General features: G+C 44.0%; 1 protein-coding gene across 1 annotated transcript in view; it reads left to right on the forward strand.

Moving 5' to 3' along the window:
* The window catches only part of kdm4b (lysine (K)-specific demethylase 4B), a 37,163-nt gene extending 14,050 nt beyond the window's left edge, over nucleotides 1–23,113 (forward strand). The window contains exons 9-22 of the mRNA XM_072437847.1: nucleotides 304–500; nucleotides 732–970; nucleotides 1,050–1,207; nucleotides 1,294–1,417; nucleotides 1,977–2,128; nucleotides 2,219–2,405; nucleotides 3,062–3,138; nucleotides 3,313–3,371; nucleotides 3,564–3,672; nucleotides 7,349–7,537; nucleotides 7,973–8,149; nucleotides 8,353–8,472; nucleotides 19,151–19,243; nucleotides 21,367–23,113. Of these exons, the coding sequence (XP_072293948.1) occupies nucleotides 304–500; nucleotides 732–970; nucleotides 1,050–1,207; nucleotides 1,294–1,417; nucleotides 1,977–2,128; nucleotides 2,219–2,405; nucleotides 3,062–3,138; nucleotides 3,313–3,371; nucleotides 3,564–3,672; nucleotides 7,349–7,537; nucleotides 7,973–8,149; nucleotides 8,353–8,472; nucleotides 19,151–19,243; nucleotides 21,367–21,948 (2,463 nt within the window). The 3' untranslated portion in view covers nucleotides 21,949–23,113. The remainder of the gene's footprint in view (nucleotides 1–303; nucleotides 501–731; nucleotides 971–1,049; nucleotides 1,208–1,293; nucleotides 1,418–1,976; nucleotides 2,129–2,218; nucleotides 2,406–3,061; nucleotides 3,139–3,312; nucleotides 3,372–3,563; nucleotides 3,673–7,348; nucleotides 7,538–7,972; nucleotides 8,150–8,352; nucleotides 8,473–19,150; nucleotides 19,244–21,366) is intronic.
* Nucleotides 23,114–23,749: the final 636 nt, after the last annotated feature.

The raw sequence follows: 23,749 nt of genomic DNA on the forward strand, positions 1-23,749 counted from the left end.
TTTTATTACAACAGTGTTTCCTCATCATTGATATGCTTATTGGAGTTAATCCTGTAATGTCCTGTTACTAAGGCTCAAGTGCTCAGAAAAGTCCTGTTTTCATTTTTGTGGCAAGAATGTGCCATGTGTGGATAACGCCAGCTAAAATCCAGTTTAAAGTGAGTCTTGTTAGCCAGTCACAGCAGAAAACCCCTTTTGTATCATATCACTTTGCATCGGCACTGCAATTCAACTTTTTAATATTGAATGTTAGGTTAAACCCACTAAAACTAAAATTGACCTAACACTTTGCCATCCTTTCAGTGCTCCTGCCGTAAGGACATGGTGAAGATCTCCATGGATGTGTTTGTGCGCTGCCTGCAGCCTGAGCGCTACGAGCTGTGGAAACAGGGCAAAGACACAACCGTGTTGGACCACCTGAAGCCCACCGAGCTTAGCAGCCCTGAACTGGAGCAATGGAGGAGAGACCGCGTGCAGCAAAGGGCCATTGCCCTTCGCAAGTGAGTGCTCTTCCACAGCCACAATCATAACAAATCTTGTCATATGTGCTATTTTGAGGGCTTTTTCCTCCAATATAAATTGCTATGGCAACCTTCCTAAGTTCTCATAATTCTGAAACATTTCACAAACTAGAAATGTGCTTCTGCGACACAGTGCGACACAACGATTACAAACACTGAGCGCTATTATATATTTGGATAGCAGTCTAATCCCAGCTGTGGGGGTTTCAGGGCCATGCAGAAGATGAAGCAGGTCAGACGGCTCAAAATTGAAGAGGTGAAGCTTCTGGCAGAAGAGGGCATAGAGCTGGACGCGGCCACATACCAGAGGCGGGTGGAGGAGCGAGATGCCTTACGCAAACAAGAGCGCACAGATCGACTGGCCAGAGAAGCTATGCAGACCCTGGAGGCCATCGAGCTGAAGGAACAAGAGGCTGCGGCCAAAGCTGCAGAGATTGCTCAATACAATGGTGAGACATGTTATGTTACCATTATTTCAAGTTCTTAACATCACTTCATTATGCTGGGTAAATTATGTTATCTTTGTAGATGAACATGAGGAAAGGAACGAACTAAGGCAGCAGAGGAAAATGGCACATCTCCAGAGCGCCATCACTGGCTTTGAGGAAGAATTTGAGGCGTTTGCTAAATCTGGAGGGATGAGTATCCATATGGGGAACGTGCATTTCAAAGAAGAAATGCAAGATGTAAATATGACTCACTTACTCGCACTTTCCTCCCAGTTCATAGTTACTAATAATTTTCAAAAACTCATTAACATCTTTACTTCTAGCAGCCAGGTTTCTCCAAAATAAAAATGCCCACAGAGGTGAAAAAGAGCCGACGTCATCCACTGAGCAAGCCACCGATGCGATCGCCAATGTCCATCGTCAAGCAAGAACCGACCAGTGACAAAGGTAGAACAAGTCTGTTTGTTATATTCATCTTCTATATCCACCATATTTTGTTTTCCGTCAAATCAAGCTGAAAAATGATGTACACGTAAGTCTGTTGATCCTTGGGCATAATTAAATCAAGTCAGCCTTTTCTCCATTTTTCTGACTGATATTTATTTATTTTACCTGCTTTCAAAGTCATTTACATTCATTGTGAAGTATATAAGCACAAAGCTTTGCATCTGCATGCATTTTATTGTTCTCAAACCTGGAAGAAAGAACTGGAAAGAACCCAAAGTGTTTGTGTGCCACCCTTCAGTTATCTTTGCACTTGCCTGAAAATGCATGTGTAAACCAACGATTTGCCAAAGGGTTTGTGAGAGCTACAAACAAGTTAGGGGAATTTAATAATCTACCGTTACATCCTCTTTTTGAGGTTTAAAATTGGGTATTGCAGCCATTAACTTTCATTTTTGCAAAGCACTTAGTTTCATCTGTGAAACACAAAACGCATACATTTGATAAATGGATTAATATAGCTCATTCAATGACTCTTCATTGTTTTGATCTGTTCTCACAGATCCTGTGCCTCTGGACAATGCGATGAAGAAACAAGAACACTTGTGGCAGAATGTGTCTCCAAACTTCCTGACGGAGAAAGGCTTCAATGCTGCAGTGGCAGCGCTGAACCCACATTGTGCAATCTGTGCCATGTTCTGTCCTTACATCAAGGTAGACTACTCACATGTGCTTTTGACACAAATATAGATGTTATTGTTTGTTCTTATAAAGTTTCATTCTATGAATCTGTTTTATTTCCAGAACGGAAAAGAGTTTTCCAAAGAGCATTCAAGGACCCAGGGAAGCAGGACTCGCCCCCTTGTTCCTGAAATGTGTTTTAGCGCCGGCACCGGGAACACGGAGCCTCTGCCCACCAACTCTTACATAGGAGAGGACGGCACTAGTGTTCTGATCCGCTGCTCCACTTGCTTCTTACAGGTTCATGCCAGTAAGTACAGTGTAATTAAATCATTCTGAGATAAGAAGACGCACAGTAGTTTCAACCACACATTTTCCCAGTTCCCATGATGCTGGTTCAGTTCTTATAGATTTAGGTCTACACTAAAAGGCTGCTATAATAATTGCAGTGCTGTTTTAGAGCGATAACAAAAGATGATCGCCCAGCTGCTTTCAGGTTTGCTTTTCTTTCACAAAAAGCTGTCCAAAGTTTAGTGTTTGTCACTAGTTTGACAAGCAGCCTGTTGTACATCCAGCACTGCATGGCTGTAGCATCCACACAAACATCAGAAACACACACTCTCCCTCCTCGGCTCTTATTATCCCCAAAGCTGAAGTGCACCTTCAAAAGGGCCAGTTCATTAGTCATCCAGGATCGAGCAGGGCTCAGCTGTGGAAAGGGCGAGCTTACTATTGATAAGAGCACATGAAGCAGAAACAACTCTTGACAGAAATGGCCACGGCTGCGTCTCCTCTCCGCTCTTTGTTTTGGAGTAAACATCCAAACGAGATTCATTCAAACCTGTCCAGTTGTTAAAATGGTCCATTCTTCAGATGTGGCACACACTGCACTGTATATTTCTGCATGCTATAGTGCTGTAACTTTATTTGTGAAGCTTGAAGGTCACAAAGTCTTCCTCGTTGCAGGCTGTTATGGTGTGAAGCCAGACTCTGTGAGTGATAACTGGACCTGCTCCAGGTGTGCAGCAGGTGCTTTCACCGAGGTAAATAACTGCTGTGTAATATGACAGAAGTCACACTTTGTAAGCTCCCAATATTGTGCATTATAACGAACACATTGAAACTCTTGTCTTTATTATATTCTCTCATCTAGAGGACTCAATAAGTGATCAAGAAATAATAACTGTATTTCATCTAAACGTGTGTGTGGTCTGTAGGAGTGCTGCTGTCTCTGTAACCTGCGAGGAGGGGCTTTGAAGAAAACCACTGACAGCAGGTTAGTCTTAAGATAAAACCATGACAAAGGGAAATACTTTGATGTAATAATGACATGGTACTTTGGTGAGTTTTGTTGTTTTAATTTTGTATTTGTAATGTAAATAAAGACGTATTTCCCATCTTCTAATATGAATATTAGAAAAATAAAATGATACATTTTCACTTCTCTCCTTTCCCTGTTTCTCTCCAGGTGGGTCCATATCATCTGTGCCATAGGTGTGGCTGAGGCTCGCTTCGTCAACCCTCTTGATCGGGAACCAGTAGATGTCAGTGGTGTTCCTGAAACGCGCAAGAATCTGGTGAGTTTTTAATCCCATTTTCTGTCTGCTACAACTCACTTCTGCCTTATTATTATTATTATTATTATTATTATTATTATTATTATTATTATTATTATTATTATTATTATTATTATTATTATTATTATTATTATTATTATTATTATTATTATTATTATTATTATTATTATTATTATTATTATTATTATTATTATTATTATTATTATTATTATTATTATTATTATTATTATTATTATTATTATTATTATTATTATTATTATTATTATTATTATTATTATTATTATTATTATTATTATTATTATTATTATTATTATTATTATTATTATTATTATTATTATTATTATATGGGTGCCATTATGGGCTCGGGTTTCCTTGGTTCTTCTTTCAGTGTCTGTCACTGATTACTCAAGTTGTTGGTTGATGAATGGATATTTTTTTTGCGTGAGCAATAGGAGACATGTGGTAAAGTGAATGTGCTTGAGGGAAACTGAAGAATAATCCTGACATTTCACTGTGCCAAATGAACTGCATCGATCTCATGGACAAGAAGCAATTTACCCGTTTGTGCCAAGCTTTGAAACACTCATCTTCTCTCAACAACAATCTGTTCACCGCACTCACAGCCGACCTGCTTGCTGTTGCATTTTCACAAATCTACAAATAACGCCACCTCTCGCGGTTCCCCTTGCTCTCATAAATCCATCAAAGACTCAGAGGATGACATTCTCCGAATGCTGCGAGAGCCTGTTCTTCCCTCTCCTGTTAAAAGGACATCATAAGCAGCTCTGTGGTCTAATAATTCCCGGTGACTGGGCTGATCAGACGTGAAAACGTACCTTCAAAGTGATTTCTACAGCAGCTTGTTAAACATTCCCGGTCTGTGAAAATTTGGCATACAGGGGCAGATTTATTTAAGCAATTTCCGGTAGAGATTCTGTCAGCACTTTACTTTATGTGTACACTTGAACGTTGGTATTGGATGGAAATGGTATTTGTATTTAGTGGTATTCTGGAAATAATTGTTCGTGGATCAGTATGTTTTTGATTGTACTTAATCTGATTTAAACACAAATATCACTGATTGCTTTGACTGAAATTGCCATATTTTATTCATCAATGGGCTGAGAGTCCTTTGAAGTATTCACCTGTTTAGTGTTTAACATGTCACAGACATCCACCACCACTTGTTCACTGCTGATCTTATCAGGACAGAAGTACTGACGCTAACACAGAGCTAGTCAGATGCTGTTGTACATTCTGTTTGACCCAGCTGTCTTCTCACTCGACACTTGACCTCACCGTTCATCCTATGGGTTGGCCTCTGTGACGCTCCGAGTGGCTGATAAGTGGATTTAAACTATCACAATGAAGTGTGAACTCTCAAGAGCAATATGTTAACCATCTTAAGGAGGTACAAAAGTTAAGTATTCATGAATCGTGATAATATTGAAATTGGTATCTAGACCCCTTAATATAAACCCCAAATTCTACATTTTCCTGGTAATATGATTTATCTTATGCCCAAACCTAGTACAAGAACTGAGCATTACCACTTAACATTTTCTGTGCAGAATGCATGTATCCCTTGTTTTCTTGGTAACCGTGCCATTTCCATCCAATTACCATGCTATAACTGAGCTATAAAAAGTGTGTGCTGATATTTTTTTTTTGCCAGTAGCAGCTAGAGATTTAACGATCTCAGTTTTACAGTGCAATATTATCACAAAGTGTACAATATTTATCACTATTTTGGCGGGACTATAATATGACTATATATAATGCATGAATTCTTTTTTTTTAAATCCCTCGCCAAGTTTTATCATTACTGTCCTATTCCAAATAATTAAGTTAAATGTGTAATTCTTCATGATGACTTTATTGAAATGGAGCAAAGGATTATGGTCAGTGTAGTTTTTCTGCAACAAAACAATTGTCTCTAGCAAAGGAGCTTGTGATTTGACTTTCTGTAACGGCCCTCAATATTGTGACTCTTGACAATGCAATTTCATGACATTTTGTTTAAAATTTGAGAAAAGTGTAGTGAAAAATGTAGAAAAAAGTGCCCAAACATACTGCATGTTTTGGAGGGCTGTCAACGTTACTTTTTTTTATGCCTTCTGGTCTTAAAATTCAACAGAGACAATGTAAAGAGAATAATAGGACGTAGTGTATTCATGCCTTTGCCTCTGCTTTCCGATTGTCAGTACTAAACGGCGAAAACCATAAACCCAGCGCCTTATGAAATATCACCCTGCAGAGCGCTATTGAAAACCGCTGTACATTTCTCCAGCACCGGCGCAAAAATGAAGTATCGACACTTTAATAAAGATTTTTTATTTTTATTGATCGGCAACAGCTACTGGTCCAGTGATTTGTCAAAACCAGGAGACGGGAGGCGGAATGCGGAATGCGAGGCGGAAAGATGACTGAGGGCGTGCCTGTCGATGGATAATAACGATAAAGCAACGCTGCAGCACAATTCAGATGAGAACAGACAGGCGGCAATACAATGGAGATGATCTGTCCGGTCGGATAGACTGAGAAGTCTGTCATGGACGGAGAGCGTACAGGGCTTTATCGCTGTTTTCTGACCACACGACTGAGCATTTATGTTTTACAAATAATCTGTGTTAGTGTCCCAAAAGGTAAATTCAAATACTAAAAAAGCTTGATTCCAATGCTTCCTTGACTATAAAAAACACGCATTTATTGGACAATAGAATTCGTTTATAAAACACACATCCTTTTGTTGCACATCTCATCTTCAGAGCATCTTTAGCGCGTGCTTTCAAAACACAATCAACACTTTGGAGCATGTGGACTCAGAAGGTCTGTAATTATGATCAAATCAGTGTCTGTTCTGTAGTTTTGGTATTGAGTATCAATTGTGCATCGAGAGGTCTAACAGCAGATTTTCGAAACATTAAAACGGATTAGCCATGTTTCGACTGGTTCTTCATTCTGGTCTAACGCACGCTAAAGCCAGTTATTTAGCAGAGAACAGAGGGCAATATGCTGCAAAAAAAATAAGAGTCTGCCGTTGTCATTTACTGTTTGCAGACACACAAATTGTCTTACTGATTTGATCATAATTACAGACCTTCTGAGTCCACATGCTCCAAAGTGTTGATTGTGTTTTGAAAGCACGCGCTAAAGATGCTCTGAAGATGAGATGTGCAACAAAAGGATGTGTGTTTTATAAACGAATAGCCAGTGTTTCTGCGGCGTCATGGAACAGGTCGAAAAAACACAAAAGAGCAAGAAATTGAGGCTAAGAATTCTGTTTTGAAAGGCAAAGTTGCACTCGTAGAAAAAGTTGCAGTTTTTGTGAAGCTCGGAGTAGACCCTTACAATAACTCTGACACTTATGACGGCACAGGCTTGTGTTGTGCCAGACTGAAAACACCCCTTCTATTTTTAATGAGCCGAAACATCGGGAGCACAAATAGAATCACAGATCTGAGAGAGGGGAAAAAATGGTTCCACTGCATTTTTACACCATTTCTTTGCCTCAGAAGATCTCCTCCTCTCACTGGAGCAACCACAAATATCTGCAGTGTGAAGAACATTTGCAGAGTGCTCTTTAAAAAATAAGTCACATTTTATGAAAGCTGAATACGTTTTTTTTCCAGGAACAAGTTAACTCGCCATCCGTTCTTTTGCCTCTTTGTTGCAGAAATGTGTCTACTGCCTGGGTCAGAATTTCCATCAGAACCGCGGCGCCTGTATCCAGTGTTCCCACGAGAACTGCGCCACCTCGTTCCACGTCACCTGTGCCCAGATCGCCGGAGTCACCATGAAACCGGCGGACTGGCCCTACGTGGTGTCCGTCACCTGCCACAAGCATAAAAAGTCTGTGCCTAAGGTAACCGCGATGACTAGCTTTGGTTGGTGTTCGTTGACCACGTCTTGGTTCGCCGTAACTAAATAGACTTAACTTTGTACATGCTGTTTTAGTAACAATTTGCAGTAAATATAGGTAAAACATTTTGATAAAAGCTTAAAGTTTAATTTGCTGCTTTTCTAGTCAAAAGAGTTTACTGCCATATCTGGTTAAACTCTGCCACTGCATTTCAAGAGGCCGTGGCATCACATCACACATTTGTAAGTAATAGCTTGACTAGTCAAAGATAATTGCTGACTAATCGACTACTAAAATGATTATTTGTAGTCTGAGTACCAAGAACGCATCATATTTATCAAAAGCACTTAAACAAAATGAACAGATTTCCAGTTTGTTTGAACAACCAGAGCAAGATGCATTTTATCGGCAGTGTTTTAATCTGTGCTTGTCCGACAGCCTCGGGCAGCACCCAAAGGCCCCCAGGGTCCATCACTGGGACAGAGGATGATCGGGCGCAATGCTGACGGCTGGTACTATCATTGCACCATCATCGGCATAGCAACACAGATTCTGTACGAGGTCAACTTTGACGACGGTTCATACTGTGACAACCTGTACCCCGAGAGCATTCTGGTGAGATTTTTACACCTAATTAAATCTACCTGCACACTACAGGTATCCTAGCAACTGTTTGTCCTCTGTAGTTTGACATTTTACCGCACAATAAATGAGTCATTGCATTACGTATCAGTTATAGTTGGAAGATGTATTGTCGGGGTTATTTTCATAAACAAATGAATTCATTTAATGAGTTTAAATTGTTCTTTCTGCTTCAGAGTCACGACTGCCTGCGGAACGGTTCTCCGGATAGAGGAGAATTGATCGTGGTCAGCACATCCGAGGGTCAAGTTTTGAACGCCTCCTTCATCAAGGAACATTTTCACAAGTTTTACCAGGTGAGTGGCTGGTGCTCAACATCCACGCCGATGTTTGTAATGGTCGGTCAATAATGGGCGGCCTGTGACTGGTTTGATTTAATATGCATAATGTTGTTATTTCCTGGGTTGAAATCGGTAGCAGAGAAATTAATGTTGTTATTCATCAACATGTTTAAAGCTTGGTTTCCTCTGCAGATCACAGCTAATCGGATAATTCAGCATTCTGTCCCAGTGGAGATTGGGCACCACTGAGACATTATGTTGTTGATCTGCAGAAAGTGTAAAAGGCAAAATTAAAATGATTTTGCAACAAGTTTCAAAGCAATACAACTTTCTGTGTGTGCTTTCGCCACAGTGCATCAGCAGACTGCGTTACGTTGTTAGTCATGGATGTAGTTTGGTTAAGTTTTAAACATCAAAAACATGGATGTTGTGGTTGAACATTGGGTATCTACAGGAAAATAGTTTGAAAAAGAGTGTAGAAGTTCAACTGTATATAGATTCGCCCCATTTCAGTACAGTGTTTGCATTGGTACCTGATCATTTAGTCATTACAAGCAGCAATTACAACTTAGAAATGACAAATAAGTTCACCTTTCAATGAACGGTACCATTTTCCAACACAATATTTGATTTGATTTTTATTTTCAGCCTACTAGTACCTTGCAAGAACAGTATTTTTTTATAAATTACTTTGAGAATTGGTGAACTGTGGTACACTGCTTAAGATTCTCTTTAAAATGATTCCAAAATCAACATCGTCTCCTGGTGATTTTGAAATTAATTTGACCTCTCAAATTATAGCTCTCCTCGTGCTGACACAAACTGATAGATACTAGATTATTTTTTGATTTTGAACGTTAGTATTGGAGTATGAAATTCAAATAATTAAAATGTAAGCAGATTTGACTTTAAGAATGGTGGATTGGTGTGGTCTCTATGCCCGGCGTTTTGGATGAGTGGCATTGCCCTTTTTAAAGAGTAACGTGTGGATTTAATGCACTTATATATCCTGCTTCCGAAGAGTGCACACGCTTTTTTGCTCGCTCCGCTTGCTATCGCTGCTTTCCTTATTTATTTTGCTTTTTAATCAGTTTTTGTCTTCCAAACATTTTTGCTTTAGACTTTTTCAAGTAAACCAAGGATTTTAAGAACATTTTTCCAGTTTTAACGACATATCTGACGCCAGCGACATGTCCGGGAGAAGAAGGGAGAAAGACTGTGAACGCTGTCGGAAATATCAACAAGAAATTAATGAGCTGAAAACACGGATATTTGTTTTGGAATCTGAAAAAGTTCTTCACGATACCATTCCTGTGTCAACCGACGGTAAGAAGAGCACACTTTTTACAAGAACTGCTACTTTCAACCTAAACCGCAGTGACTCTGTCGTTTCCAAAACTGTCTAAAAACCAGAAAGACCAGGCTGTTTCTTGGAACAAACTTGGAGCAAAGCCTAAACGATACAAAGATAACGTGAAGTCACCTAAAATACAGCTCACCAACAGATTTTTACCACTTTCAGAGATGGAATTAAATGAAAAAAGGAAAGATGACGTGGCCAAATTACAGCGAGGAGGATCTGTGCCAGGAGCCAAGGTCACGTTAGTAGGGGACGGCGCGATAAGTCACGTGACGCATGAAAAGATAAACACACATTCTTTTCCAAGCGCCACTGTTTCTGAGATAACGTCACTCCTTCCAAATATTATGGCTAAGTATGGAGGAGCTAAACAGCTGATTGTGCACGTGGGTGCAGTGGACATGCGGCGGGAACAGACTGAAGTTTTGAAAAAAGACTTCTTGAAATTATTCGACGTGCTTGATAAAATGGAAATCAAAACATTCATAAGTGGACCTCTTCCAAACATCGACAGGAGGATAAACAAGTTTAGCCGGCTTCTTCAGCTGAACACATGGCTGTCCAAAGAGTGTTCCCCGAGAGGACTACACTATATTGAGAACTTCTATCTATTCTGGAAACGAGAGGACCTGTTTAAGAGAAATGGCCCCCACCTATGCAGAGGTGGAGTGAGGGTGCTGACAGAGAACCTGCTCCACGCTCTGAGGCATTGGACTGGGCCTGGACAGGGTCCTGAGCAGATAGTTAGAGAAGAGAGGAATGAGAGAAGAATTCCTGCTCCATCAGCCAGAGACCGAGCCAATGTTTCAACATCAAAAGCACCACAACCTCAGCCTCCACCAAAGGATTCATCAGCAGCTGCTCCACCACCACCAGCAAAGGATTCAGCTCCAGCTGCTCCACATTCACTTCCACCGCCTCCAGCAAAGGAACAATCTTCAAAGGCCTTGGACCCATCTGTGACAAGCCCAACAACATCCCTGTCATCGCCCCTGCCTTCACACCAGCCCTGGGTTCCCCCTGCAACATCTACTCCCACTAAAGATTCATCATTCTCCTTCTCATCTCCACTCTCACCCATGGGCCTTCCCAGCCATTTTGAAAGTCTGATCAAATCAGGCATTAAGATGGCTCCACTCACGCCCAATATAGCAAGGGCTATGTCAGTACCGACTACACCAACAAAAGCCCCACCACCCATCCCCCCTCGCCTCTCACCTGGTCCCAAACTCTCCTTGGCTACAAAAGCCCCACCACCCATCCAACCTCGCCTTTCACCTGGTATCTCCCATAGCTAGGATGCACTGGGTCTCAGCGTTGCCGGGACTTATTGTCACATTAAAAATCAAACAAACCCGGGGCCCTATGTAAAAAGAGCCCCCCCTAGTGCTATTTCTGTAGTCACATCATCACAGAGATGGAAAAACAAAATGCGAGTCAGGCCCAATCTGAGAAATGTGATTCATATTCCCTGTGAAAAGATAAAGCCCAGTCTCACTGAAACTAGTCTGAAACTTGCTGTGCTAAATGTCAGATCCATCCATCCATCCATCCATCTTCTGCCGCTTTATCCGGGGCCGGGTCGCGGGGGCAGCAGTCTGAGCAGGGACTCCCAGACTTCCTTCTCCCCAGACACTTCCTCTAACTCCTCCGGGGGGATCCCGAGGCGTTCCCAGGCCAGCCGAGAGACATAGTCTCTCCAGCGTGTCCTGGGTCTTCCCCGGGGCCTCTTCCCGGTGGGACATGCCTGAAACACCTCCCGAGGGAGGCGCCCAGGAGGCATCCGAAACAGATGCCCGAGCCACCTCAGCTGGCTCCTCTCGACGTGGAGGAGCAGCGGCTCTACTCCGAGCTCCCCCCGTGTGGCCGAGCTCCTCACCTTATCTCTAAGGGAGCGCCCAGCCACACGGCGGAGGAAACTCATTTCGACCGCTTGTATCCGCGATCTTGTTCTTTCGGTCACTACCCAAAGCTCATGACCATAGGTGAGGGTAGGAACGTAGACCGACCGGTAAATAGAGAGCTTTGCCTTTCGGCTCAGCTCCCTCTTTACCACAACGGTCCGATGCAGCGACTGCAGCCGCTGCACCGATCCGCCTGTCGATCTCACGCTCCATCCTTCCCTCACTCGTGAACAAGACCCCGAGATACTTGAACTCCTCCACTTGGGGCAAGGACACCCCACCCACCTGGAGAGGGCAAGCCACCTTTTTCCGGTCGAGAACCATGGCCTCGGATTTGGAGGTGCTGATTCTCATCCCAGCCGCTTCACACTCGGCTGCAAACCGTCCCAGTGCATGTTGCAGGTCCGGGTTTGATGGAGCCATCAGGACAACATCGTCTGCAAACAGCAGAGATGAGATCCTGTGGTCCCCAAACCGGACACCCTCCGACCCCTGACTGCGCCTAGAAATTCTGTCCATAAAAATTATGAACAGAACCGGTGACAAAGGGCAGCCCTGGCGGAGTCCAACATGCACTGGGAACAGGTCTGACTTACTGCCGGCAATGCGAACACAGCTCCTGCTCCGGTCATACAGGGACCGGACAGCCCTGAGCAAAGGGCCCCGGACCCCGTACTCCCGGAGCACCCCCCAAAGGACACCCCGAGGGACACGGTCGAAAGCCTTCTCCAGATCCACAAAACACATATGGACTGGTTGGGCAAACTCCCATGAACCCTCGAGCACCCGATGGAGGGTATAGAGCTGGTCCAGTGTTCCACGACCGGGACGAAAACCACTCTGCTCCTCCTGAATCCGAGGTTCGACTATCGGTCGGATTCTCCTCTCCAGTACCTTGGAATAGACCTTACCCGGGAGGCTGAGGAGTGTGATCCCTCTGTAGTTGGAACACACCCTCCGGTCCCCCTTCTTGAACAGAGGGACCACCACCCCAGTCTGCCAGTCCAGAGGCACGGTCCCCGAACGCCACGCGATGTTTTAGAGACGTGTCAACCAAGACAGTCCTACAACATCCAGATACTTTAGGTACTCAGGGCGGATCTCATCCACCCCCGGAGCCCTGCCACCGAGGAGTTTGCGAACAACCTCAGTGACTTCAGCTTGGGTGATGGATGAGCCAGCCACCGAGTCCCCGGTCTCCACTTCCTCTTCGGAAGACGTGACTGAGGGATTAAGGAGATCCTCAAAGTATTCCTTCCACCGTCCGACGACATCCCCAGTTGAGGTCAGCAGGCCTCCACCCGCACCGTAAACGGTGTTGGTGAGACACTGCTTCCCCCTCCTGAGGCGCCGGACGGTTTGCCAGAATTTCTTTGGTGCCGACCGATAGTCCTCCTCCATGGCCTCCCCGAACTCCTCCCAGGCCCGGGTTTTTGCCTCTGCGACAGCACGAGCCGCGGCTCGCTTGGCCTGCCGATACCCGTCGATGACCTCCGGAGACCTACAAACCAGAGTGGCCTGATAGGCCTCCTTCTTCAGTCTGACGGCATCCCTTACTTCCGGTGTCCACCACCGGGTTCGGGGGTTGCCGCCACGACAGGCACCGGAGACCTTGCGACCACAGCTCCGAGCAGCCGCATCAACAATGGAGGCGGAGAACATGGTCCACTCGGGCTCAATGTCCCCAACCTCCCCCGGGACATGGGAGAAGCTCTCCCGGAGGTGCGAGTTGAATACCCTACTGACAGAGGGCTCCACTAGACGTTCCCAACAGCCCCTCACAATGCGCTTGGGTCTGCCAAGTCTGTCCGGCTTCCTCCTCCGCCAGCGGATCCAACTCACCACCAGGTGGTGATCGGTTGACAACTCTGCCCCTCTCTTCACCCGAGTGTCCAAGACACGCGGCCGGAGGTCTGATGACACGACAACAAAGTCGATCATTGACCTCCGGCCTAGGGTGTCCTGGTGCCATGTGCACTGATGGACACCCTTGTGCTTGAACATGGTGTTCGTTATGGACAATCCGTGGCTAGCACAGAAGTCCAATAACTGAACACCGCTCGGGTTCAGATCGGGGAAGCCGTTCTTCCCGATCACCCCTCTCCAGGTGTCACTGTCATTGCCCACGTGGGCGTTGAAGTCCCCCAGTAGAACAACGGAGTCCCCGGTCAGTGCACTGTCCAGTACCCCTCCCAAGGACTCCAAGAAGGCCGGGTACTCTGCACTGCTGTTCGGCCCGTAGGCCGCCACAACAGTGAGAGACCTGTCCCCCACCCGAAGGCGGAGGGACGCGACCCTCTCGTTCACCGGGGTAAACTCCAACACGTGGCGGCTGAGCTGAGGGGCTATCAGCAAGCCCACACCAGCCCGCCGCCTCTCCCCGCGGGCAACACCAGAGAAGTGGAGCGTCCAGCCCCTCTCGAGGAGATGGGTTCCAGAGCCCAAACTGTGCGTGGAGGTGAGGCCGACTATATCTAGTCGGTATCGCTCAACCTCCCGCACAAGCTCAGGCTCTTTCCCCCCCAGCGAGGTGACATTCCATGTCCCCAGAGTTAGTCTCTGTGTCTGGAGATCTGGTCGCCGAGGCCCCTGCCGTCGACTGCCGCCCAGATCTCTCTGCACCGGCCCCTTATGGATCCTCCTGCGGGTGGTGGGCCCACGGGAGGGCGGCCCCACGTCGCTCTTTCGGGCTGTGCCCGGCCGGGCCCCGTGGGGTAAGACCCGGCCACCAGGCGCTCGCCATGGAGCACCCATCCCAGGCCTGGCTCCAGGATGGGGCCCCGGTGACGCCGATCCGGGCGACGTAAACGGCCTTGTTCGTGTCGTCGTCATAAGAGGCTTCTGAACCGATCTTTGTCTGACCCGTCACCTAGGACCTGTTTGCCTTGGGAGACCCTACCAGGGGCATGAAGCCCCCGACAACATAGCTCCCGGGATCATTCGGGCACTCAAACCCCTCCACCACGTTAAGGTGTCGGTTCAAGGAGAGGTAAATGTCAGATCCTTATGTAACAAATCTCTCTTAATTAATAATTTTATTTCTTCTTATAATCTTGATTTTATGTTTTTAACTGAAACATGGCTTGACAAAAACACAGGAAATGTAGTTCTGATAGAATCTGCTCCACCCAACTTTAAGTTTGAATCTGAAACACGAGAAAACAAAAAAAAAAGGGGGTGGAGTCTGTGCTGTCTTTAGAGATGAAATAATTACCCGCAGGTTGTCTTTTGGGGTGTTTTCATCATTTGAGTATGTATCCTTTAAAATGGAGCTAAAACGGTCTCCATCCATTCTCTTCATTGTTTTATACAAGCCTCCCCAGCACTGCCAAAGTTTTATTGATGATTTTACTGAGATGCTTTCAGTCATATGCACAGACTTTGATGGTTTGGTCATTACAGGTGATTTCAATGTGCATGTTGATAATATTTGTGACAGAAACGCTAAAGAGCTTGATGCTGTCCTTGAAACCTTCAGTCTTACTCAGCATGTGAGAGGCCCCACCCACAGCAAAGGACACACTCTAGATCTCATAATTACAAAGGGGGTAAATATTTCAAATGTTAATGTGATCGATGTTGCTCTGTCCGATCATTTCTGTGTCTTCTTTGACCTGTCTGTTTCTCCCAAACCTCCGGTTGGTCCTGCAGTTGTTCAGAGGAGACACATAAGTGATGGCACAGGTGCACTGTTTATGGAAATGATAAACTTTGAAAATGTCTCATGTTCTAATGTAAATGATTTGTTGAACTCTGTTACATCTAGTGTTTTGAATGTTCTGGACACCATCGCCCCTATAAAGGCTAAAATGGTTAAAAATAAGCAGAAGGCGCCGTGGAGAAATGATGATTCGGTCAGGGCACAGAAAAGGGAGTGCCGCAGGGCCGAACGGAAATGGCGCAAGTCAAAGCTCCAGGTTCAAAAAGAGATTTACAAAGAAAAGCTGAACATGTACAACCTAATCTTATGTAGAACTAGGGAAAGATATTTTTTCTGAAATAATTGGAAGCTGCAGTAACAACTCGCGTGTCCTGTTTGCCACAGTAAACAGATTAACAAACCCTCCAGCTCAGCTGCCGTTAGAACTCATTTCCACATCCAAGTGTAATGAGTTTGCATTATTCTTTAATGACAAAGTTCAGGGCATTAAAAATGCTATAAATCCCACAATGCAAAAAATTACCCTAAAACCACCAAGACACTTAGAGCTAACTCACTTTGCACCAGTAACTGACAAAACTGTCCATGAGATCATCACCAGTCTGAGTTCATCTACATGCTGCCTTGATGTGTTACCCACCAAATTTCTAAAGTCTATGCTGAACAGTTTGTTAGCACCATTCACTCACATAGTTAACCTGTCGCTTCAATCTGGAACATTCCCAATGTCTTTGAAAACTGCGGTCATAAAGCCTCTCCTAAAGAAGAGCAGTCTTGATGCCGCAGTACTGAGTCATTACCGGCCCATCTCTAATCTGCCATTTTGGGGCAAAGTCCTTGAAAAGGTTGTTTACCAACAGCTCACAGATTTCCTCTTAATAAACAACTCATTTGATGTTTTTCAGTCAGGTTTTAGACCTCATCACAGCACTGAGACTGCTCTTGTCAAGGTGACAAATGACATCCGCCTGAACACTGACACGGGCAAAGCCTCAGTCTTAATTCTGTTAGATCTGAGTGCTGCTTTTGACACTGTCGATCATGGGATCCTCTTACAGAGACTAGAGGACTGGGTAGGCATCACTGGCACTGCCCTAAACTGGTTAAGGTCCTATCTGGAAGACAGGAAGTACTTTGTTGAAATTGGTAGCTGTGTCTCAGACCACATGACCCTGACCTGTGGAGTGCCCCAAGGGTCAGTCCTGGGTCCCCTTCTGTTCAACCTCTACATGCTGCCGTTGGATCAGTTGATACGCAGTGAAAATGTGTCCTATCACAATTATGCAGACGACACTCAGATCTATGTTTCACTATCGGCAGGTGACTATGGACCAGTAGATTCACTCCGTCACTGCATCCAACAGATCAGTGTGTGGATGCAAAACAACTTTCTCCAGCTGAACTCAGACAAGACTGAAATAATCGTTTTTGGCCCACAGAAACAAAGAGAAAGTGTTAGCGGTCACCTCCAGAGTCTCGCTCTAAAACCTACAAACCAAATTAGAAATCTGGGGGTAATAATGGACTCAGACTTGAACTTTAATTGCCACGTCAAATCAATAACATCAGCAGCTTTTTACCATCTAAAAAACATTGCCAAAATCAAAAATATAGTGTCAAAACCAGATTTAGAGAGACTTATCCACGCGTTTGTCTCCAGTAGATTAGACTACTGTAACGGCCTGCTCACTGGTCTCTCCAAACGAGCTGTAAAACAGCTGCAGTACATCCAGAACGCTGCTGCTCGGGTCCTGACCAGAACCAGGAAGTATGATCACATTAGTCCTGTTCTCAGGTCTCTGCACTGGCTCCTGTGGCTCAGAGAATAGACTTTAAAGCAGCTCTGCTTGTGTACAAGTCTCTCCATGGCCTAGCACCAAAGTACATCTTGGATATGTTAGTGCCATACGAACCATCTCGGACTCTGAGGACCTCAGGGACTGGCCTCCTGCTGGTGCCCAGAGTCAGGACTAAACATGGGGAATCTGCGTTTCAGTTTTATGCAGCTAAAATCTGGAACAGTCTTCCTGAAGATGTGAGACAGGCTTCTACTCTGACAATGTTCAAATCTAAGCTAAAAACAGTTTTGTTTAGCTGCGCATATGACTGAAGGGATTTTTTCTTTGCACTCCTCTCTTTTGTTTGTGATTTTATTAGTTTAGAAAATCAGTTTGATTGATAATTTTTAATTTAGTTAATTTTATTGTATTTCTGTTTCTGTAATTTCTTTGTGATTTGAATGCATTTTTCCTGCTGTGAAGCACTTTGAATTGCCTTGTGTATGAAATGTGCTCTACAAATAAACTTGCCTTGCCTTGCCTTGCCACTGCTATAGTTGTTACTTGTGGACATTTTAGGCCGACACGATGTTATTAGAAAAGCTCGGGCCGATAACCGAGAGACGCCGATATTTTCTCTGTTTGTTTGGTTATTTTAAACACCTTGCATTTTTAAAATTTGGGAATATTTTTTACAAAGAAATATTGCTGAATTTGTCGTGCATTAATGATAAGATCTAAAGCTTTTCTAGAGCTTTTAAAAACTTTGTCATTTCTGGGTCTTTTGCCTCAGACTATAGACTGGATTAAAGTTTGCAGTTTTTTCTGTTTGAATATAGACTCAAAAAGCCTCTGTTTTCTTAACTCTTTCATAACCAATGCGTACCATCGGAGGACTGATATTGGTGCTTTTGGCCGATACCAATATTACTCAATGATGTGAATATCGGCCGATACTCATACTGGGCCGATATATCAGTGCATCCCTAGTTATTGCCCCATACATCTCTGCTGTATAATAAATGTAACACTATAAATCTCTTCTCATTGTATATTATGGTCTAATCAAGTGTATGCTTGACTTTATTATTGAAATCAAATTTTATTTGGATACGTTTTGATATGTGGCTTCCAGCTCAGTTTACTGTCAATTTCAATTAATCGCTCTGCACACTATACTTCAAAATTGTGGCAATAAAGAGACCGGCCGATAATTAGTAAATTGGTGTCTTGTGCTTTGGGATAACTTTTATAATGTTCATTCATCTAAAACTGTTCCGGTTTGGAAGGAAAGACTAACATGAGAGACTTTGAATAACATATTTAACCAGTGCCATATCAATTTCATTATAATATGATTTTTTTACCCTTATATTTCATCAGAATATCCAATACTTCCTTTTTCTCCACTACCACAAGGAACATCGAGTTAGCATTTCACTCCCTCAGGGCTTTATATGATTCATAGTTGGTATCACGGTTTGTAATGTTCACTGCAAGATTTTGAACTACATCCACAAAGAATTTATAAAAAGTGTTAGCCACAATCACAGGGTCAAATATTTATTTGACCCTGAATATTTGAATATTTGAATATTTTATAATTATAGTGTTTAATATATTCAAAACTCCTTTTAATATTCGTTTTATTGTCCTTTTGAATTCTGCTGTAGTGTTATTTCTTGCATTTTCTTAAACTATTAATATGCTTATTTTTGTACTTTTTATTTCTATGGTATCTTCAACGTCTTTGTTTTTTAAGTGAATACATTCTTTACAGATAAGTCTTTTTCTTGCAGGCACAGTTTGTGAAACTTAACACAAACGTCACAAATCACAGCCAATAATCATCAGTGATTTAAATTATCAGCTGCCTCTTAACACTTATTTGTCAACTTTTTAAATTTTAACCCACTGCTATTTTCACATGTCTAAATCAAGCACTTAGTAGTTTCAAGTTGTATTCAGACACGCCTTTTTGTCTCTTCAGGTGGAGTTTCAGGACCAGAGCCAGCTGATGCTCAAACACCATGAGCTCTACAGCCTGGAACAAGACCTTCCCAAGCGCGTCCGAGCCCGACTTGTGAGTTTCAATCATTAATCTAGGAAGTTCTGCTTAAATTGTGAAAATGTCAAAGATGCCAAAATGGTATCTCAACAAACAAGCTACTTTCCCTCTCCCACACAAAAATGAAAGCTGGAATTAGTCCAGATTTTGTCAGCAGCCGTTTGAATGATTATCTCTCTTAATGAGGTACATAAAAACATCCATATCAGAAACGTTTTGACATTGTGAGCCTCTGCTTCAGGGCCAAGCCTAAAGACTCCAGCAGAATACTGTCAACATCAAAGATTACTTCACAGACAATTTCAAGTTAAAACTGCCCACACGAGTTTCGCACAATCGTTAGCAATTCAGCATAAATCTGTGTTCATTTGCACATTAATCGGCAACAGCGAGACGCCACATCCAGCAAAAACTGTTACAAATTATTCGTCTATTGAAGTCCACCTACTTTAATGCAACACATCTTAAGTGAGAGATGCCTTGAGCTTTTGAAGTGTGCCATTTACTTTGTGCGTGTCTATGATCCAAGTCACCAAAATGTCTTGTGGCAAGTTTATTTGCAGAGCGCAGTTCGTACACAAGGCAATTTAAAGTGCTTCACACAACAGGATAAAAATGCATTCAAATCACACAGACAAACGGTTTAAGACATAAAAGAGAAGAGTGCAAAGAAAATCCTTTCAGTCATATGCACAGCTAAACAAAACTGTTTTAGCTTAGATTTGAACATTGTCAGAGTAGAAGTCTGTCTCACATCTTCAGGAAGACTGTTCCAGATTTTAGCTGCATAAAACTGAAACGCAGATTCCCCATGTTTAGTCCTGACTCTGGCACCAGCAGGAGGCCGGTCCATGCTTAGTCCTGACTCTGGCACCAGCAGGAGGCCGGTCCATGTTTAGTCCTGACTCTGGCACCAGCAGGAGGCCGGTCCATGTTTAGTCCTGACTCTGGGCACCAGCAGGAGGCCGGTCCATGTTTAGTCCTGACTCTGGGCACCAGCAGGAGGCCGGTCCATGCTTAGTCCTGACTCTGGCACCAGCAGGAGGCCGGTCCACGTTTAGTCTTGACTCTGGCACCAGCAGGAGGCCGGTCCATGTTTAGTCCTGACTCTGGCACCAGCAGGAGGCCGGTCCATGTTTAGTCCTGACTCTGGCACCAGCAGGAGGCCGGTCCATGTTTAGTCCTGACTCTGGCACCAGCAGGAGGCCGGTCCATGTTTAGTCCTGACTCTGGCACCAGCAGGAGGCCGGTCCACGTTTAGTCTTGACTCTGGGCACCAGCAGGAGGCCGGTCCATGTTTAGTCCTGACTCTGGGCACCAGCAGGAGGCCGGTCCATGTTTAGTCCTGACTCTGGGCACCAGCAGGAGGCCAGTCCATGACTCTGGGCACCAGCAGGAGGCCGTCCCTGAGGTCCTCAGAGTCCGAGATGGTTCTTATGGCACTAACATGTCTGAGATGTACTTTGGTGCTAGGCCATGGAGAGACTTGTACACAGGCAGTGCTGCTTTAAAGTCTATTCTCTGAGCCACAGGAGCCAGTGCAGAGACCTGAGAACAGGACTAATGTGATCATACTTCCTGGTTCTAGTCAGGACCCGAGCAGCAGCGTTCTGGATGTACTGCAGCTGTTTTACAACTCGTTTGGAGAGGCCAGTGAGCAGGCCGTTACAGTAGTCTAATCTACTGGAGACAAACGCATGGATAAGTCTCTCCAAGTCTGGTCTAGACACTATATACTGATGATTTTGGCAATGTTTTTAAGATGGTAAAAAGCTGCTGATGTTATTGATTAGTAGGTTCTAGAGCGAGATTCTGGAGGTGACTGATAACACTTTCTCTTTGTTTCTGTGGCCAAAGAAGATTATTTCAGTCTTGTCTGAGTTCAGCTGGAGAAAGTTGTTTTGCATCCACAAACTGATCTGTTGGATGCAGTGACGGAGTGAATCTACTGGTCCATAGTCACCTGCCGACAGTGAAACATAGATCTGAGAGTCGTCTGCATAATTGTGATAGGACACATTTTCACTGCGTATCAGCTGACCTAACGGCAGCATGTAGAGGTTGAACAGAAGGGGACCCAGGACTGAAACATTTATATAAGTTAACTCTGTTAAATTCTTTTTTTATTCCTTTTTTAGGCTATACTTTCCTCACAAGAGCCTCCCACTGCACAAGATGGTAGCACCGCAGCCAAACGCCGCTGTCTGCCATCTGGATCCGCCTCTGCACCGCCCGCCACAGGCACCGCCCCTCTGGTCTCCATGGAAACGACACACACGCTGTGTCATCTAACGACAGCCTCAACCCCTCATAGTGTTAACCCGTCAACAGTGACATCGCTCCCCATGTCGGCCCCCAGGTTGGTCCCCATGAGGCAGGTCAGCCCTGTCCTGTCCTCAAACGCCCCGGCCTTGTTGCCCCCGCCGATGTCGGCCCAAACCAACGGCTTGCACATGAACAGTATTGGTGCAATGGACACGAGCGCAGCACTTTCAGACCCCCTCGCTCAGTCGCCCCTAACGGCAGACCCCATCCTGGGACTGCGAGCAACACCCTTCCAGTCCACGTTGAACTCTGACCCGCTCCTGTCCGCGCCCTCGCCCCCTCTGCCCCATCAGCATTTGTCCCACAGCTACATGTCCAGCGGTAACTACGTGTCCTACATGGAGAGCCTCCTCAATGCACATTTCCCTCAGGACGGCGCTGGTCCTCTGTATTAAGCTCATGGATCGGCCGCGATTGGAGGCTGAATAATTCCGTTGGACAGTGAGTTGAGCCGATACATGGACACACAAACACTCTTATTTCATGGACTTCTGTGTTAAGTTAATATATTTGCAGTGGTGCTTTCTTCTGCTTTAAAGCCGCACTTGCCTAGGACAAGGCTCTTATTAAGTTCTAATTCTCTGGTGGTTTGTTATTTTTATACATTTGATTTTCTTCATGTGCGTTATGACGGTCTTCACATCATTAACTGGGTGGAATACCTCTACATTAATTTAACTGCACACTCTTGTGACATGGGGAACTTATTTGTTTATTTCTTTTTTTGTTTTAGTTTTAAGGTGGGAATCAAACAACCAGCAGCAATGAACATTTTCTGATTCCCGCCGCTCCGCTTCTGCGGCTCAGGCATCTTCAGTTTATGTCGCAACTGTATTTTCTTGTCGAGGTAAAATGGGATTTAAATGTATTGTATAGGAAGCTCAGTATTTCAATGTCCTAGTCATATATTGATAATTATTTGTAATAGAAAAAAACTTGTTGGATGCAAACACTAGTCTATTGTCTGCAGAATGCATTACATATTGTGAAAATGTCACAGTAGTTGAAATGAAAGCTTATGTATTAAAGTAAAAGGCGGCTTCACACATTTTGTACTGACATTAGTCTCAGGGTTCCTACATCAGTGATAATACAAAGTTTTCTATGACTACTGCCCAAATGAAACACTGTTTGGTCTTAGCATATAGAGATATGTCATTTTTAATATTTACAATTTCTTGCAATATATAAAAGTGGTTTATTGGCAAAAAATATGTAGGAGCCCTTCCACATTTTGTACCAAACTTATTGTATGTAAAGAATATTTATGTGACTTATCTATTCTCATGTTCACTTTACTACATGGCAGGCCTGAAAATGCATATTTTTGTTTAAAATGTAGACTGATGAATGTTAATACTAAAAATGATTATTCATCTGTCGTCTACAATCACATTCTCATGCCCTACAGAATATACATACCATGTAAATACCACAAGCCATAAGTATTGTGAATCAGATTTTCTTTTGCCTTTTCTTTCTATCCCCCGCTCAAACAATCTATGTATCAAATTAATGATCCACAATGATGTCATACATAATAAAACTTGCTAGTTGCCATTGCAATTGTGTTGCATGTTTTTCAACTCCATCAAATTGTTGAATATTTTCCAGGATCTATGGTCACAAATCAAGTAAACATGCACCATCATATCTATATCTATCTTTTGAGTTCTAAATTATTCTAAACAAAGGGAGGAATTGACGGCTGTTCTATTTCATCCCTTCTGACCGCCAGACACTGTGCTTCAAGCACTGGATGACTTGTAACAACAAAGTCACGAGGAATCCACAGGCCACTTTTAAAAAAAACACCCATCTCAACGAGATGACGAATGGTGCTGGTGTAAGACCCGGTCGAGGGGATGGGGAAACCGCCACATTCACCTTCTAGAACTTGGCAAGGTGGAGGGTGATGTCCAGGATGCTGCAGCACAGATGACATCCAGAGAAACACCATTCATGGAAGCCCAGGAGGTAGACAGTCCTCTCGAATGACACCAGCAGGGAGTGGCCGCCGCTGTGAGGGATAAGCACATGTGATACCTCGACCACCCACCGGGTCCAAAACAGTTGAAACTGGACAACATACGCATCCTGCCCATGTCGGCGACACCAGACATCAAATGATTTCCATCAATTAGCGTACAATCCGCCGTGTGGATGGTGCTCGTGCATTCGAAATTGTGTAGCCTA

Source organism: Eucyclogobius newberryi, unplaced genomic scaffold (assembly GCF_026437365.1).
Source record: "Eucyclogobius newberryi isolate DKJ021-1_F unplaced genomic scaffold, fEucNew1.0.hap1 SCAF_9, whole genome shotgun sequence".
NCBI lineage: Eukaryota > Metazoa > Chordata > Actinopteri > Gobiiformes > Gobiidae > Eucyclogobius > Eucyclogobius newberryi.